Raw genomic sequence first — 15,173 nt, 5'->3', positions numbered from 1 at the left:
TAACTTAAAGTGGGTGGGGCTGAAGAGAAGAGAGAGATGAGGGAAAGAAGGGTAAGAAGAAGAAAGATAGAGGATAGGGAAATGAAGAGGAGTGAGTAGAGGTAAAGTAGAAGGAAATAGTACTACTAAAGACATGAGAGAGAGGGAGAGAGAGAGAGAGGGAGAGAGAGAGAGAGAGAGAGAGAGAGAGAGAGAGAGAGAGAGAGAGAGAGATTTAATATATCCAATTCTATTAAAAGTATAGAAACTCTGTCAAAATCCATTCTTTCCATTCCTCTACAAAGTATTAGATTAGATGGTTCAAAATCAATATCAATATTCCCCCAGTTTTTCAGACAGGCATTTTGTGCTAGTGATATAGTCCAATGTTATTGGGCCTAAGACTCATTCCCTAGCAAAGGAAAAATAATAATCATATTATTAAAATTGATAGAGATAATAGAAAACTAAACAATATCTCATTTGTGAAATTCAGGGAGTTGGGATGTTCTGTATGTAGCTATCATCTTACTCAAAATACTGTAGCAGGGTTCTCAAGTGAATGACAGGGGGAAATAGGTCCTCTGAGGACATGTAATATTCTAAGCATTTTCACACCACATTAATAGCTCTCTACACAGTGAGTTCCACTATTTATTCTGTAGCAGGACAAAGGGCTTGAGTTGGAGAAAATATTAGGACCTGGGAAAAGTTCCAAATATGTGAGGAGAAGAAAATTATTGCTCAGTATGACTCCAAGGAGAATGGTACCTGTGGTACCAAATAATGCTAATATAAATGCTTTGTCATGAAGATGGCCAATAAATAATTCAGAAATGGAATGAGTATCAAGGAGAATATACTGATACTTGTGCCACCAGAGTAGGGAAAGTAATGGTGTCTCTTCAACAGAGATTTTTTCAGATACCCCATATTTAACTAAGATTAAGAGGGGGGAATAGTTGATGTGATAGAGAGAAGACTCCAAAACAAATTTAGAAATTTTGTGAAAAGACAAACAAAGAAGAAAATATTCAAAAAGAAGTGGCCCTGGACAGAAAGCTCATGAGAGAGTTTGAGAGGGCTAGATTTTGAGACTTGAGCATAAAGGGTGTCAGACTCTACGGGTACCTCAAATATCATTCTTTGCTCAAGATTGGATTGCAATTTGCTAAAGATTCTCTATTAAACCATTTCACATTCTGTTTTCCCAAAATCCCCCTCAATCAATTGCCTGCCTGCCTAGTCCTCCAGTGGTGCAGCCAGCACAGCTTAGCTGAGCTCTGTACCCTAAGCTCCACTGTCATGCCTGCAGCTCTGCCACCCTTCCTGAGAGACCATAAGAACATTTAGATCCATCTAGGCACAGCCAGCATAGGTGAGCATCTGGCTATTGCCTGAGCCCCATTGTCATTCCAGGCTCTGCCTGCCTCCCAAGGAGTCTTGCCAGCATTAGGAACATCCAACCAACACCAGTGACAATCAAATGCCTAAAGGGAAGCTTAAGAACACAGTTAACGAGGGTATGTCAATATGGTACCTCTAGAGTTCATCTATCCCACTACAGCAAGCTCTGGATATCTTAACACAGCCAAAGCACAAGAAGATGACCTCAACTCCAATCTTATAAAGAAGACAGAGGCTTTTAAAGAGGAAATTAATAAGACCCTTAAGAATACAAGAAAATACAATCAAATAGGCGATGGTAATAAATAAAACAGTTCAGGATCTGAAAATGGAAATAGAAGCGATAAAGAAAACACAAACTGAGGGAATCCTGAAGATGGAAAACCTAGGGAAGACAACAGGAACTACAGACACAAGAATCACCAACAGGATACAAGAGATGGAAGAGAGAATCCCAGGAATAGAAGACACAATTGAAGAAATTAATACGCTGGTCAAAAAATATTAAGTCAAAAAAGTTCTTAACACAAAACATACAAGAAACCTCATACACTAAGAAAAGACCAAATGTAAGAATATTAGTAATAGAAGAAAAAGAACACTCTCAGATCCAAAGCCCAGAAAAATATTTTCAACAAAGTTATAGAAGAAAACTTCCCCAACCCAAAGAAAGAGATTCCTATAAACATGCAAGAAGATGATAGAACACCAACTACATTGGACCAGAGAAGCAATCCTCCTGCCACATAATACTAAACACTAAATGTACAGAACAAAGAAAGAATTTTAAAAGCTGCAAGGGAAAAAGGCCAAGTAACATATAAAGGGAGACCTATTTGAATTACACTTGGCTTCCCCACAGAGACTCTAAAAGCTAGATGGGTCTGGGGCAGATGTATTGCAAACTCTAAGAGACCACAGATGTCAGTCCAGTGTACTATACCTAGCCAAAATTTTAATCACCATAGATGGAGAAAACAAGATATTCCATGACAAAACCATCTTAAAATTATATCTATCCACAAATCCTGCCCTACAGAAGATAATAGAAGGAAAATTCCAACCCAAGGAGGTTAACTACACCCAATAAAACATGGGAAATAAATAGCCTCACACCAGCAAACCCAAAGAAGGAATCATCTCCCCTTCTCCTCATCTCTCTTCCTCCCACCACCACAATAAAAAGACACAGGCTAACAGATGCACGTGAAAATAGGATCAGGCTATCATCTGCAAACAAGCAACATACTTTAGCAACAAGGATAGACATTACCTCAGAAAAAATGGCTGGAAGAAGGTTTACTGAGCAAACTGATCCATGAAGCATGCTGGAGTAGCCATTCTAATGTCTAAGAAAATAGACATTCAAACAAAATTGATCAAAAGAGATGAGGAAAGACATTTCATCCTAATGAAAGGAAAAATCCAAGATGACATCTCAATTCTAAACAGCTATGCCCCAAATACCAAGATACCCATATTCATAAAAGAAACATGTCCTTCTGGGTATGGGTTACTTTAATCAGGATTATGTTTTCCATCCATTTGCCTACAAATTTTATGATGTCCTTGTTTTTAATGATTGATTTTCTTGATAGATACCACTATCAAAATTAAATCAAGATCAGGTAAACAGTTTAAATAGTCCTACAATGCCTAAGGAAATAAAAAAAATAATTAAAATATCCCAACCAAACATCCAACCAACCAAACAAACAAAACTCTAACCAGCAAACCAACCAACCAACCAAATAACAACCTCCCCCAAACCTAAGGCCAGATACTTTTAGTACAGAATCCCACCAAACTTTCAAAGAAGAGCTAATAACAATATTGCTCAAACTTCCGCAAAATAGAAAACAGAAGAAATGTTGTCAAACTCATTCTGTAAGGCAAAAATCACCCTGATATCTAAACAATACAAAGACTCAACAAAGAAAGAGAACTTCAGACCAATTTCCCTCATGAACATTGATGCAGAAATACTCAATAAAATAATCACAAACTCAAGCCAAAACCATATCAAAAACATTATCCACCATGATCAAGTATACTTCGTCCCAGAGATGCAGGGATGGTACAATATACAAAATTTCATCAATGTACTCAATCATATAAACAAACTTAAAGAGAAACACCATCTGATCATCTCATTACAGGCTGGAAAATCCTTTGACAAAATCCAACACCCCTTCATGTTAAAAAGACTTGCAGAGATTAGGAAAACAAGCACAGTCCTAAACAAAATAAAGGCAGTATAAAGCAAGCCAATAGCCTACATCATATTAAATGAACAGAAAACTAAAAAAAAAATTCCATTCAAATCAGGGACAAGATAAGGCTGTCCACTCTCTCCAGATCTATTCAGTATGGTACTTTATGTTTTAGCTAGAGTAATAAGAGAACTGAAGGAGACCAAGGGGATACAAATTGGAATGGAAGAAGTCAAAATATTGCTATGCACAGATGTGATATACATAAATGGCCCCCAAAATTCTACCAGAGAACTCCTACAGCAAACAAAATTAACTTTAAAAACCAGTAGCCTTTCTTTATACAAGTGATAAATGGGCTGTTAAAGAAATTAGGTAAATGACTCCCTTAACAATAGCCACAAATAATATAAATTATCTTGGTGTATCTCTAGCCAAGTGAGTGAAAGACCTGTATGACAAGAACTTCAAGTCTCTGAAGAAAGTGAGGAAGATATCAGAAGATGAAAGGTCTCCTATGCTCATGGATCTGTAGCATTAACATAGTAAAAATGCCCATCTTATTAAAAGCAATCTACACATTCAATGCAATCCCATCAAAATACCAACACAATTCTTTATAGACCTTGAAAAAGCACTCTCAACTTCATATGGAAAAATAAGAAAATCCAGCATAGCTAAAATAATCCTGTACAATAAAAGAACTTCTAGAGATATCACCATCCCTGATCTCAAGCTTTACTACAAGGCAATAGTAATAAAAACTGCATGGTATTGGCATAAAAATAGACAGGTTGATCAATGGAATCAAATAAAAGATGCAGAAATAAACCCAAACACCTACAGGTACCTGACTTTTAAAGAGAACTCAAAACCATAGAATGGGGAGAAAACATCTTCAACAAATGATGTTTTTATTACTGGATGTCTGCTGTAGACTAAATAAATAGATCCATATTTATCACCCTGCACAAAACTCAAGTTTAAGTGGATTAAAAACATCAACATAAAACTGGATGGACTAAATCTAATAGAAGAGAAATGGCATAGATTTGAATGCAGTGATGCAGGAGACAACATCCTCTAAAGAACACCAAAAGATCAGGCATTAAGATCAATAGTAAATGGGACCCCTTGACACTGAATTTCTTCTGTAAGACAAAGGACACTGTCAATAGGACAAAACAGCAGACTACAGAATGGGAAAGGATCTTCACCTACCCTACATCTGACAGAGGACTAATATTCAAAATATAAAAAGAACTCAAGAAATTAAACAGCAACAAACCAAATAACCTAATCAAGTTTGGGGTACACATCAGAATGACTAAGATAAAAAACTCAAGTGACAGCACATGCTGGAGAGGATGTGGAGAAAGGGGAACACCCTTCAGTGCTGGTGGGAATGCAAACTTGTACAATCACTTTGGAAATCTATCTGGTGTTATCTCAGAAAACTGGGAATAGGGCTTGCTTAATACCCAGCTATTCCATTCCTTGGACTATACCCAGAAGATGCTCCACCACACAACAAGGACATATGCTCAACCATATTCATAGCAGCCTTACTCATAATAGCCAGAACATGGAAACAGCCTAAGTGTCCCTCAGTAGAAGAATGAATAAAGAAACTGTGGTACATTTACACTAAGGAGTACTACTCAGCTATTAAAAACAATGAAATCTTGAAATTTGTGGACAAATGGATTGAGCTAGAAATTATCATAATGAGTGAGTTAACCCAGAAGCAGAAAGATGCACTTATATGTGGACACTAGACCAAGGGGCATGTCCCATGAAAATCTTCCCTTATCAGGAAAGTGGGATAGAGGGGAGGACATACTATTGGGACTTTAGGTGAGAGAATCATGGGAGAATGGGGAAATAGAAGGATCCAAAGGGTCCTAGAAACCTACAAGAAAAACATTATGATGGGCAGATCTGGGTCCAGGGGTTCTGCTGAAACTATGGCACCAACCAAGAACTATATGTGCTGTAAACATTGAACCTCTACCCAGATCTATCCAATGGACAGGGCATTCTCCACAGTTGAGTGGAGAGTGGGGTCTGACTTTCACATGAACTCTGATGCCCCATATTTGACCACGTCCCCTTGACGGGGAGGCTTGGTGGCACTTATAGGAAGGATAGCAGGCTACCAAGAAGAGACTTGATACCCTATGAGCATATACAGGGGGAGGAGGTCCCCCTCAGTCACAGTCATGGGGAAGGGAATAGGGGGAAAACAAGAAGGAGGGAGGAATGGGAGGATACAAGGCATGGGATAACAATTGAGATGTAATATGAATGAATTAACAAAAATAAAAAATTATGGTAAATATCTTGATGAATCACAACAACAACAAAAAAGACCCAGCTACATCACTTCTACACATATACTGAAAAGATGTTCTACCATACCATGAGGAGACATTATTAACTATGTTTATAGAAGCCTTATTCATACACTAGAGACAATCTAGATGTCCTTCAACCAAAGAATGGATCAATAAAATGGGGTATACTATTCAGCTATTAAAAACAAGGACATCATGACATTTGCAGGCAAATAGAATTAGGAAAGATCATCCTAGTGAGGTAACCCAGACTCAGAAGGACACACATGGCGCATACTCACTTATAAGTGGATATTAGCTGTAAAGTACAGGATAATTGTGCTAGAATCCATAGACCCAAAGATGCTAAGTAACAAGGAGAGGATGCTTGAATATCACTCAGAAGGGGAAATAAATTAAACATCCAATGTGGATGGAGGGAGGGATCTGGGTAGAAGAGGGTGTGGGAAGGGGAGCCAGAATGAGGACCAGGTGTGGGGAGATCTGGGAGAAGGAAGAAGGAGAGGACTTGGAGAGAGAACATAAATTGGTGAAGAGGCAACTCTTGGACAGGGGAGGCTCTTGGGAGTTTAAGTGGGTGGCCCTAGCTGTGACTCCTAGCAGCAGGGCATATGGAGCCTGACGTGGCCAGCTTCTGTAGCCAGGCAGGTCTTCCGATGGAGTGAGGGGGACATCAATTCATTCACATAAACCTTGACTCAAAATTTTCCCTGACTACAAGAAGTGTAGGGATAAAGATGGAGCAGAGATTGAGGGAATGCCCAACCACTGCCTGGCCCAACTTGAGACCAACACATGGGAGAGAGCCATCCCCTGACACTGTTAATGATATCCTGCTGTCCTTGCAGACAGGAGCCTAGAATAACTGTATTCTGAGAGGCTTCATAAAGCAGCTGATGGAAACAAATTCAGAGACCCACAGCTCAATAATAGGCAGAGCTTGGGAAGTCTTGTGAAAGTTTCACGGGAGGGATTGAGGGAGTCAGATGAGTCAAAGACACCACAAGAAAACTTACAGACTTACAGATTAAATTATTCTGGGCCCATAGGGCCTCACAGAGACTGAACCCCAACCAAAGAGCATGCATGGGCTGTACCTAGCACTCCTATACATATGTAGCAGATGTTCAGCTTATTCTGCATGTGGGTCCCCTAACAAGTGTATAGTACCTCTCTCTGCTCTGTTGTCTACCTTAGGACCCATTTCTCATAGCTAGGTTACTTTGGCCATGGTGAGAGAAGATGTGCTTAGTCCAGTTGCAACTTGATGTTGATGTGCAAGTGGGTTGGTACCCACTGCAGGGGCTTCCTTACTCTGAGAAGGGGAGGGAGATGGGAGGAGGTGGATATGAAGATGGGACTGGGAGGAGAGGAGGGCGAGGGATGCAAAAAGCTGTAAAATGAATAAATAAATTAATTAATGAAAAAAGATGGTACTGCATTCTGAGTCATACTATTTGACAAATGGTATCTCTCTCTACTGGTAATCCATATGCTAGAGAAATCAGTCTTACTGAAACCAGCTACTGTATTAGAGGTCTGTGCTAGAATCTGACAAGTATCTGACATACCCATGTTTTGTATCAATATACTAACTTCTATACCAATGACTTAGACATAACCTTCATTATGAGTAACAATTCAGGCCTTGAGTTAAGGAGTAGGTTCAATCATCTAGCTTTTGTTCTATCCTCCCTCTAAGTTCCTATGTCTCCCTTTCTTTCTTTTCAGCTCCTATCTCCTTACCTATGGATGAAAGATAGAGCAAAAGAGAGATGTCCCTGAGTTCTGCCTAATTTTTTCTCTGTATAAGACCAATAATTACTTATGACTACCTCCTGATGAAAATAAGCATTCGTAGGCCAAGAAAGCAAACACGACCCCACTTAAGGCATATTTGTACAAGACCACAGCTCAAATTATTCTGGGAAATGGCATTGTAACCTAACTTTTTTTTCCAGCTGGATCAATTTGCCAACAGATGACCAAGCAGGTTTTGCTAGACTGGAGTGGAACTAAAATCTTATGATAGCATTCAGGCTGATTTTTGTGAGTAGAAGTCCAGAGAAAAGTTAATCTGGACATGTACAAGAAAATATTACACTAGGACTTTAATGAATACTGCCTTCCCATAGAAGTTCATTTCACTTTTTGTGCTTCTATAAAGCATATTCTAAACATTTGCATTTGTTAATCTACTCTTTGCGCCTATCTCTCCCAAGTCTTTTTTCTCACTTTGGAGAATAATGTTGGTCATTTACTTCCTTAATATTTATATCTTAATGGCACTGTACTCTTAGTTAGCATATATTAGGTATATAGATTGGTAGGCATATGGATGACTGGATGGTAAACCTTGATGACTTTTACATCAAAGGGCCCATAGACACTGATAATATGCATATTTGAGACCTGAGAGACTAAGGGCAGTTGGATATTATAGAGGGCTGTATAGGATGAGTACAATGTCACAAATTTAATTTGAGGAATCTCCATGAACTTGAATTCATAGCTTAGTGACCATACTTGAAAAAAAACATTTATCATGCAAACTCTCTGTTTAATTCATGTCTTAAAATACCGATTTTTCTCATCAGCTATTTGTCATAAGTATACCACACAAAAGGCAACATATTTAAATAACACTATTTTCTTTCATGTTTATACTTTAATATCTGAGGACACTGACCCATAGTTAGAATTGGAATATTTTACAATTGTTATGACAATAATATATTGTAATATAAAATTGTCTTTTGTTTTATATAAGCCTACAAGCCTGAGTTTTTGTAAGATAAAAGTAATTTTAGTAAAATTATAGTAAAAAATAATCTGAAACAGTAAGTTCCCTTCCTAATGAGCCATTGCCCATTTGAGAAAACACCAATAAGGTGATAAATATGACATTTTCAGAAATAAACACAGTGTACCTATCAATCATGTTGGGTACCACTCTTATTATTGCATTGCTCTCCATTATTAGTCAGTCTAGTTTAAAACTTTATTATAATTTATTCTGGTTACATACGGATTGTTGTCCCCTCACTTGTATCTTCCCATTCCCACCATCCCTATCTCTTCCTCTTTCCCCTTTCCTAGACCTCTGAGAGAAGGGGACCTCTTCCCCCACCATATGACCACAGCCTATCAGCTCTCATCTAGATATCCTGCTTCTCCTTCCTCTGTGTGCTGCTGAGCCTCCACACCAAGGGGAAGTTATCAAATTGGGGCATCAGAATTCATGTCAGAGGCAGTCCCCACTCCCCCCACAATCTTGGAGAATGAACTTTCCATTGGCCATTTATGAACATCAGGTCTAGGTTCACTGCATGCATTGTTCTTGATTGGTGCAACAGTTTGTGCAGGACACCCTGGGTCCAGATCTTCTGGCCTTGATGTTCTCGTTGTGGGGCCCTTGAACCTTCCTGGTCCTTCCATCCCTCATTCTTCCATACAACTCTCAGAACTCCACCCAGGGTCCAGCAGGGAATCCCAACATCTGTCCCTATGATCTCCTGCTGGGTGGACATCTATGTTGGGCTAATAACCCCTTATAAGTGAGTATATAGCAGGCATGTCTTTCTGGGTATGGGTTACCTCATATAGGATGATCTTTTCTAGTTCTATCCATTTGCCTGCAAATTTCAAGATTTGGTTGTTTTTAATAGCTGAATAGCATTCCATTGTGTAAACATACCAGTTTCTTTATTCTTTCTTTGGTTGAGGGATGTCTAGGTTGTTTCCAGATTCTGGCTATTACGAATAAAAGCTGCTATGAAAATAGTTGAGCAAATGTCCTTGGTGTATGTTAACTCTTTGTATACTTATAACATTTGTACTCCTGAAGATGTTTTAAAACTGTCATTTTTTCTTTCTTATGTAGCTTTAGTTAATATCATAAATATCCATTATCTAAAATGAGTCCTAATGTATTGAACAATTTAATATCATCATGAATACCTTTTCATACATTTAAGTTTTAACTTGTGTGGATATCTTTGAAGAAAACATTGTGATTTGTATTATTCTTGTCAGATTTCAATGTGCCATGTGGTCTGAATCCAGTTGTGCACATTGACCTGCTGGGTGTAGCTACATCCAAGCTGGGCATGAATACGTTAACTCAGCTCCACTTTATGTTACAGGAAATACATTTTTGGAAAAGGTGGAATTAATTTCCAGTGAGTATAATTTAGAAAAAGAGGCCTAACTATATGCAGGAATGAGAAGACTAGAAGGCCAATGGTCTCAGAACCCATAAATTGTACTTTACTCTAGTTTATGATGGGTAATGTTAATTTTATTTATCTCATGTAGATCTTATGTTGGTTACATTATAGTTTTGAGGATTAAGATTCTGTATATATTTACATCTAAAAGCCACTTAATTAGGAATGTACACACACAGGGTTATATGTAAGAGTATCAAGATGGCTCTCACTATATGTTTTCCACACCTGATATGGCTATGCTTAGAAGAACTAATATGTCAAAAATAAAAAATGCCCAATATTTGTTGCCACACAGAGATGAATCACTGTGATTCATATACTATGTCTGGAGAGAGTACATTGTAGTTCATTGATGTAATATTCATTATGGAAAACTGATCATTTGTTGACAATTTATCAAAATTAGAAGGCTTTTTGTGCTCTTTTATAAAAAGAAAAAAATCTTTCACCTCCCTGGAAACTCTGATCTCTTGATTTCACTGTGGGTTTACTATTCCCCTCATCTTCCCGTGTCTGTATCTACACAGTCTCATACTCCACCACAATCACCATTTCCTTAGATATACTTCTAAACAGATGATCTTTTCCGTTATCTTCTTCTGCTGATGAACTCTGGACCACAGCTCAGTACACCTCTCTGCATTCTTGTAAACCAGGTAAATGGTAACATATGAAGATAATAATACACATTGTCCTAATTACCCAGTTCTAAGTGAGAAATACAGGGAGAGAATATACTGAAAAATACAGTAAATTTTTGAAATATATGGGAAAAATGTCATAATATTATGGTTTGGATATTTAATATGCCTAATTTGTTGAATACTGTAGGCTTCAAATTACCACATAAAAGCTACCTTAGATGTGATCTTATGTCACTGTGTTTTGTGTGACAGGATGATAAGGCTTTCAAAGTATGCTGAATTATGGTATAATTTTGGAGGCCTCTCCAAATCACCCAGTCTAGCTCTCAAATAACAAGATATAGGCCTAATATATTTATTCAACAAGCTTTAAAGCACTAGAAGTGGACAGATATTGATCTATACTAACCTGTCTATGCTAGTCGGCCAGCTTTCTAGCCACATGCCTTGATTTACTGGTCGTGTTGGTCCTGGTTGGGCTGGTTCTGCTCCATCAGGCCAGTACTCATGGCTGCATCTTCTCTCTCTCTCCATTTCTCCTTTTCTCTTCCTTATTTCTTCTTCTCTAATCTGTGGTCCCTACCTTAGATCCCTCGACTAGAAACAGAAGTCTCACTGTTCTCTCTCACTCAGCTGTAGGCTCTCCAGCTTCTTTATTAACTAACAAGAGATAATTGGGAGCAATGTTTACACAAGGTTGGTACAGGAGATTCTTCATGGAAATGAGAATAACCATGTCCAAACTATAGCCAGATCTCGGAGCACAGAGATCAGCATCTGAATACACAGTGCACCAGGTCAAATCTTAACAAAACTGGGTACTAAGGACATTAAACCAAAGTTGAATTCTGGAAACGGCACATGGACTGCATCCTCTTCTGAAGACATTTATGACATACCCATCAAATCAGACATTTAAATTGATTTTCTTTTTTACTTATGGAATGCATCACCACTAGCCCAGGGTTGGTACCACCTGCAATGTGCTTGGCCCACTCCATCAATCACTAATTAAGGAAATGCTCTACAGAATGAATGGCTCACAGGACAATCTTACGGAGGCACCATGGAGGTATCATCCTATGTCATTGTATTTTGGGCGATGGTAGGATGTTTTATGCATTCTTTTCTGAACAGATTTATGACATACCACCAAAACTAAGTGTTTAAATTGTTTTTTCTTTCTTATTGTTCCATAAACTCTATGGAAAATAAGAATGTATGATCTTCACTCATAAAGTAAGTCAGTAAATTTATCTGAGTACTATACAAACCTCTCAGCCACAGCATTTCATCTTCCCTCTCTTGATATGGTGAGGTGTCCCCCTGACCACATCATGATAATTATGTATGTAGTGTTTAGTCCTCAGCAAGCACCACACATGCTTCACTCAGGGGGCTATTTAAGACTAACAGCTCCTTATTATTTTGTGCAGAAAATAGTATAATTCAAGTAATTAGATATTGAATTATTATTGGAAAATCTTAGAGAAACAGAATTTAAGAGACTTCAAACAAACTCAATTACTAGACTGCTACAGAGGTGCAGTCTTTTTTTATGAAAAAGTATTCACACAAAAGACAATTGATAGGTAAACACCAAATGGGTAAATTAAGCCGCAAATATTTTGAACTGCAAAATTGAAAATTGGTCCGTTTTAGGAAAATCACTTCTAATATTGTGACACTATCAGAATTAAGTATAAAACACTAAGAATTTCCAGTTTCATAGACACCAAAAATACATTGTTTAAAAGATATGGCATAAGTACACAGTATGTCTTAAGACTGAAACAATATGAGAGAACAGAATCCCTACATCTTCATCTCCATGGGAGTGAGATCACCTGAATTGTCCCCAGTTGTGTGTCCTTAAGGGGCTCCTTTAGGCATTCAGTTCAACAAACTGCTAAAAGAGAAAGGTCAGGAGATGGAGGAGAATTTGTGTGATGTCTTGAGTTGGCTGGAAAAGATATCACAGGAAGAATCCTGTTGATAGCACAAGCTCTCTACTACCAACCTCTCTGCTTTCAAGTCCTATAAAGCAGGAGTTCTGGTTAAATAAAACAGAGTGACTTCAGTGAGGTGGGAGGTACAGGAGGTCACTTCTTTCAGGTTAGGATCTTGGATGGCACTGCTGATCTCATTCAAAAGATTTCAGATGATTCTACATTTTCACATCTAAACGCTGCATTCAAAGAAAACAAAACTTATGTGAGAGACTTGGGATTATAGATACATAAAAAACAGTGTCTGAAAAAAAGATAAAACAATGAGAAAATTGCTAACTGTTATTTTGTTAATGAATCCACTGTTTTTATGATGAATTTCTTGATAGTAAGATAATAAAATTTATGTTTAAAATATCCTCAATATAACTGTAAATTTCCATAAAATGCTGTCCATTCATCTGGAAGTTTAGAGCTTATTGCATTGTGTAAAATTCCAGATATTTATTGTTGCCAGTGAGTGGTAGCCATCAGTTTTTTCATGGCCTCTTTAACATCCTTGTTTCTGAGGCTGTAGATGAGGGGGTTCAACATGGGGATGACCACTGTGTAGAACACAGACACCACCTTGTTCTGGTCAGTGGAGTAGCTGGACTTGGGCATCACATAAATGAATGTGATGGTTCCATAGAACAGAGTGACTGCAGTGAGGTGGGAGGTGCAGGTGGAGAAGGCCTTGCGGCGGCCCTCGGTGGAGCGCATCTTCAGGATTGACACAAGGATGTAGACATAAGACATCACGATAATAAATACAGTGATCACAATAATGGAGCCTGAAGAGATTGCAGGTATGACTTCTGAAGAAAACTGATGAGAACAGGAAAGCTTCAAAAGTGGTGAATAGTCGCAGAAAAAGTGATTAACTTTATTTGGTCCACAAAAGGACAGATTTAATAAACAACCAGTAAATGTCCAAGCATTCACACATCCACCTAGGTAGGAAGCTCCCACGAGGAGCATGCAGACTGTGGAGGACATCTGTGTGGAGTAGAGCAGAGGTGAGCAGATGGCCACATAGCGGTCATAGGCCATGGCAGCCAGCAGGAAGCACTCAGCTGACCCAAATGTCACTACAGAACAGAGCTGAGCTACACAGCCAGCCACAAGGATAAATGTTTCCTTCCTGACAAATCCCATCAGCATGATGGGTGTGACTGATGAGGAGTACCCAATGTCTACAAAAGCCAAATGACTGAGGAAAATGTACATGGGGGTGTGAAGTTGAGGGCTTTTTCTGATTAGCATGATTATGCTCATATTGCCCATTAAGGTGATAGAATAGATTATTAGAAATATAACAAATAAAATGACACGGATTGTAGCATCCTCTGTTAACCCCAAGAGAATGAATTCTGTTACTACTGTGTAGTTTCCAGGCTCCATCTACATCAGGAATACTGCCACCAAAAAAAAAAGTCAACTATTAGACTACAATACAGTACTCTTTTCACAGCAGCTACATGATGTAATGACAGAAATAAAGATTCTGTATGAATTTCAGGAGAAACAGTTTTATGTACTACCTTACATAAATACTAAACTAATAAATATCAGTTGATGCATGGACAGTAAAATTATTACTTCTCTTTTTTGTAACACTCATATCATCTGTACCTCATTTTGTTAGTTTATATTCCAATGAGGAATAAAGAGCAATGGAAATAGAACAACTATTTTTTTTCAAGAATTCAGTGTCATGTAGAATGCATATGTGCACTCACTCATACACACTCACACACACACACACACTCACACACTAAAACACAGACACACACCATGCACACCCAAACACAGGCCTTGAAAACCATGTGCTCAGTGATTACACCATTACATTTCAGTTTGCTTAAAATCATCAGTTTATATTCATTGCACCAAACTATAGGTTTCATGGCAGTTTTATTCAAGTATTTCATCTTATTTGACCATATTCACCTTCATTTCCCTCTCCCATTTCTTCTTTTCTTCACATTAGTCCCCTTCTTCTTAAACATTACACCATCGATATTCATGTTATGTATCTGTGTATAAGGGTTACCACTTCTTAATAGCAATATATGTGAATTGACTGAGAAATACCAAGCCACAATATGAACAGTGTACATTATTTGTATGTCTGAACTACAATGTATTATTTCCCTGGCACAGTGTAGAAGCATGAAATTTATTTGTGAAACAACCTTTTAAAGACACACACACACACACACACACACACACACACACACACCAATATCAAAGCTGAATTTAGCATCATATGGCATGGATGCAACAGGTTATTCAGAAATGTCATGATTAGTTTAGCAACACAGACTAGGGATAAAGATCTGACTTTGTC

At 38.1% G+C, this 15,173-nt stretch overlaps 1 protein-coding gene across 1 annotated transcript; it reads right to left on the bottom strand.

Annotated features, from left to right (window-relative positions):
* Positions 1–13,285: 13,285 nt before the first annotated feature.
* Positions 13,286–14,113, bottom strand: LOC311591885 (olfactory receptor 5P80; the record flags this gene model as incomplete). The annotated part of the gene is made up of 1 exon (XM_084771705.1): positions 13,286–14,113. Exon 1 carries the CDS (start codon positions 14,105–14,107, stop codon positions 13,286–13,288), a length of 822 nt encoding a protein of 273 aa, XP_084627831.1. The 5' UTR covers positions 14,108–14,113.
* Positions 14,114–15,173: the final 1,060 nt, after the last annotated feature.

The sequence above is a fragment of the Acomys minous genome (genome assembly GCF_964271855.1).
Source record: "Acomys minous genome assembly, chromosome: 2".
Lineage (NCBI taxonomy): Eukaryota > Metazoa > Chordata > Mammalia > Rodentia > Muridae > Acomys > Acomys minous.
The sequence above is the reverse complement of the archived record's forward strand: the minus strand, read 5'-3'. Positions and strand labels throughout refer to the sequence as shown.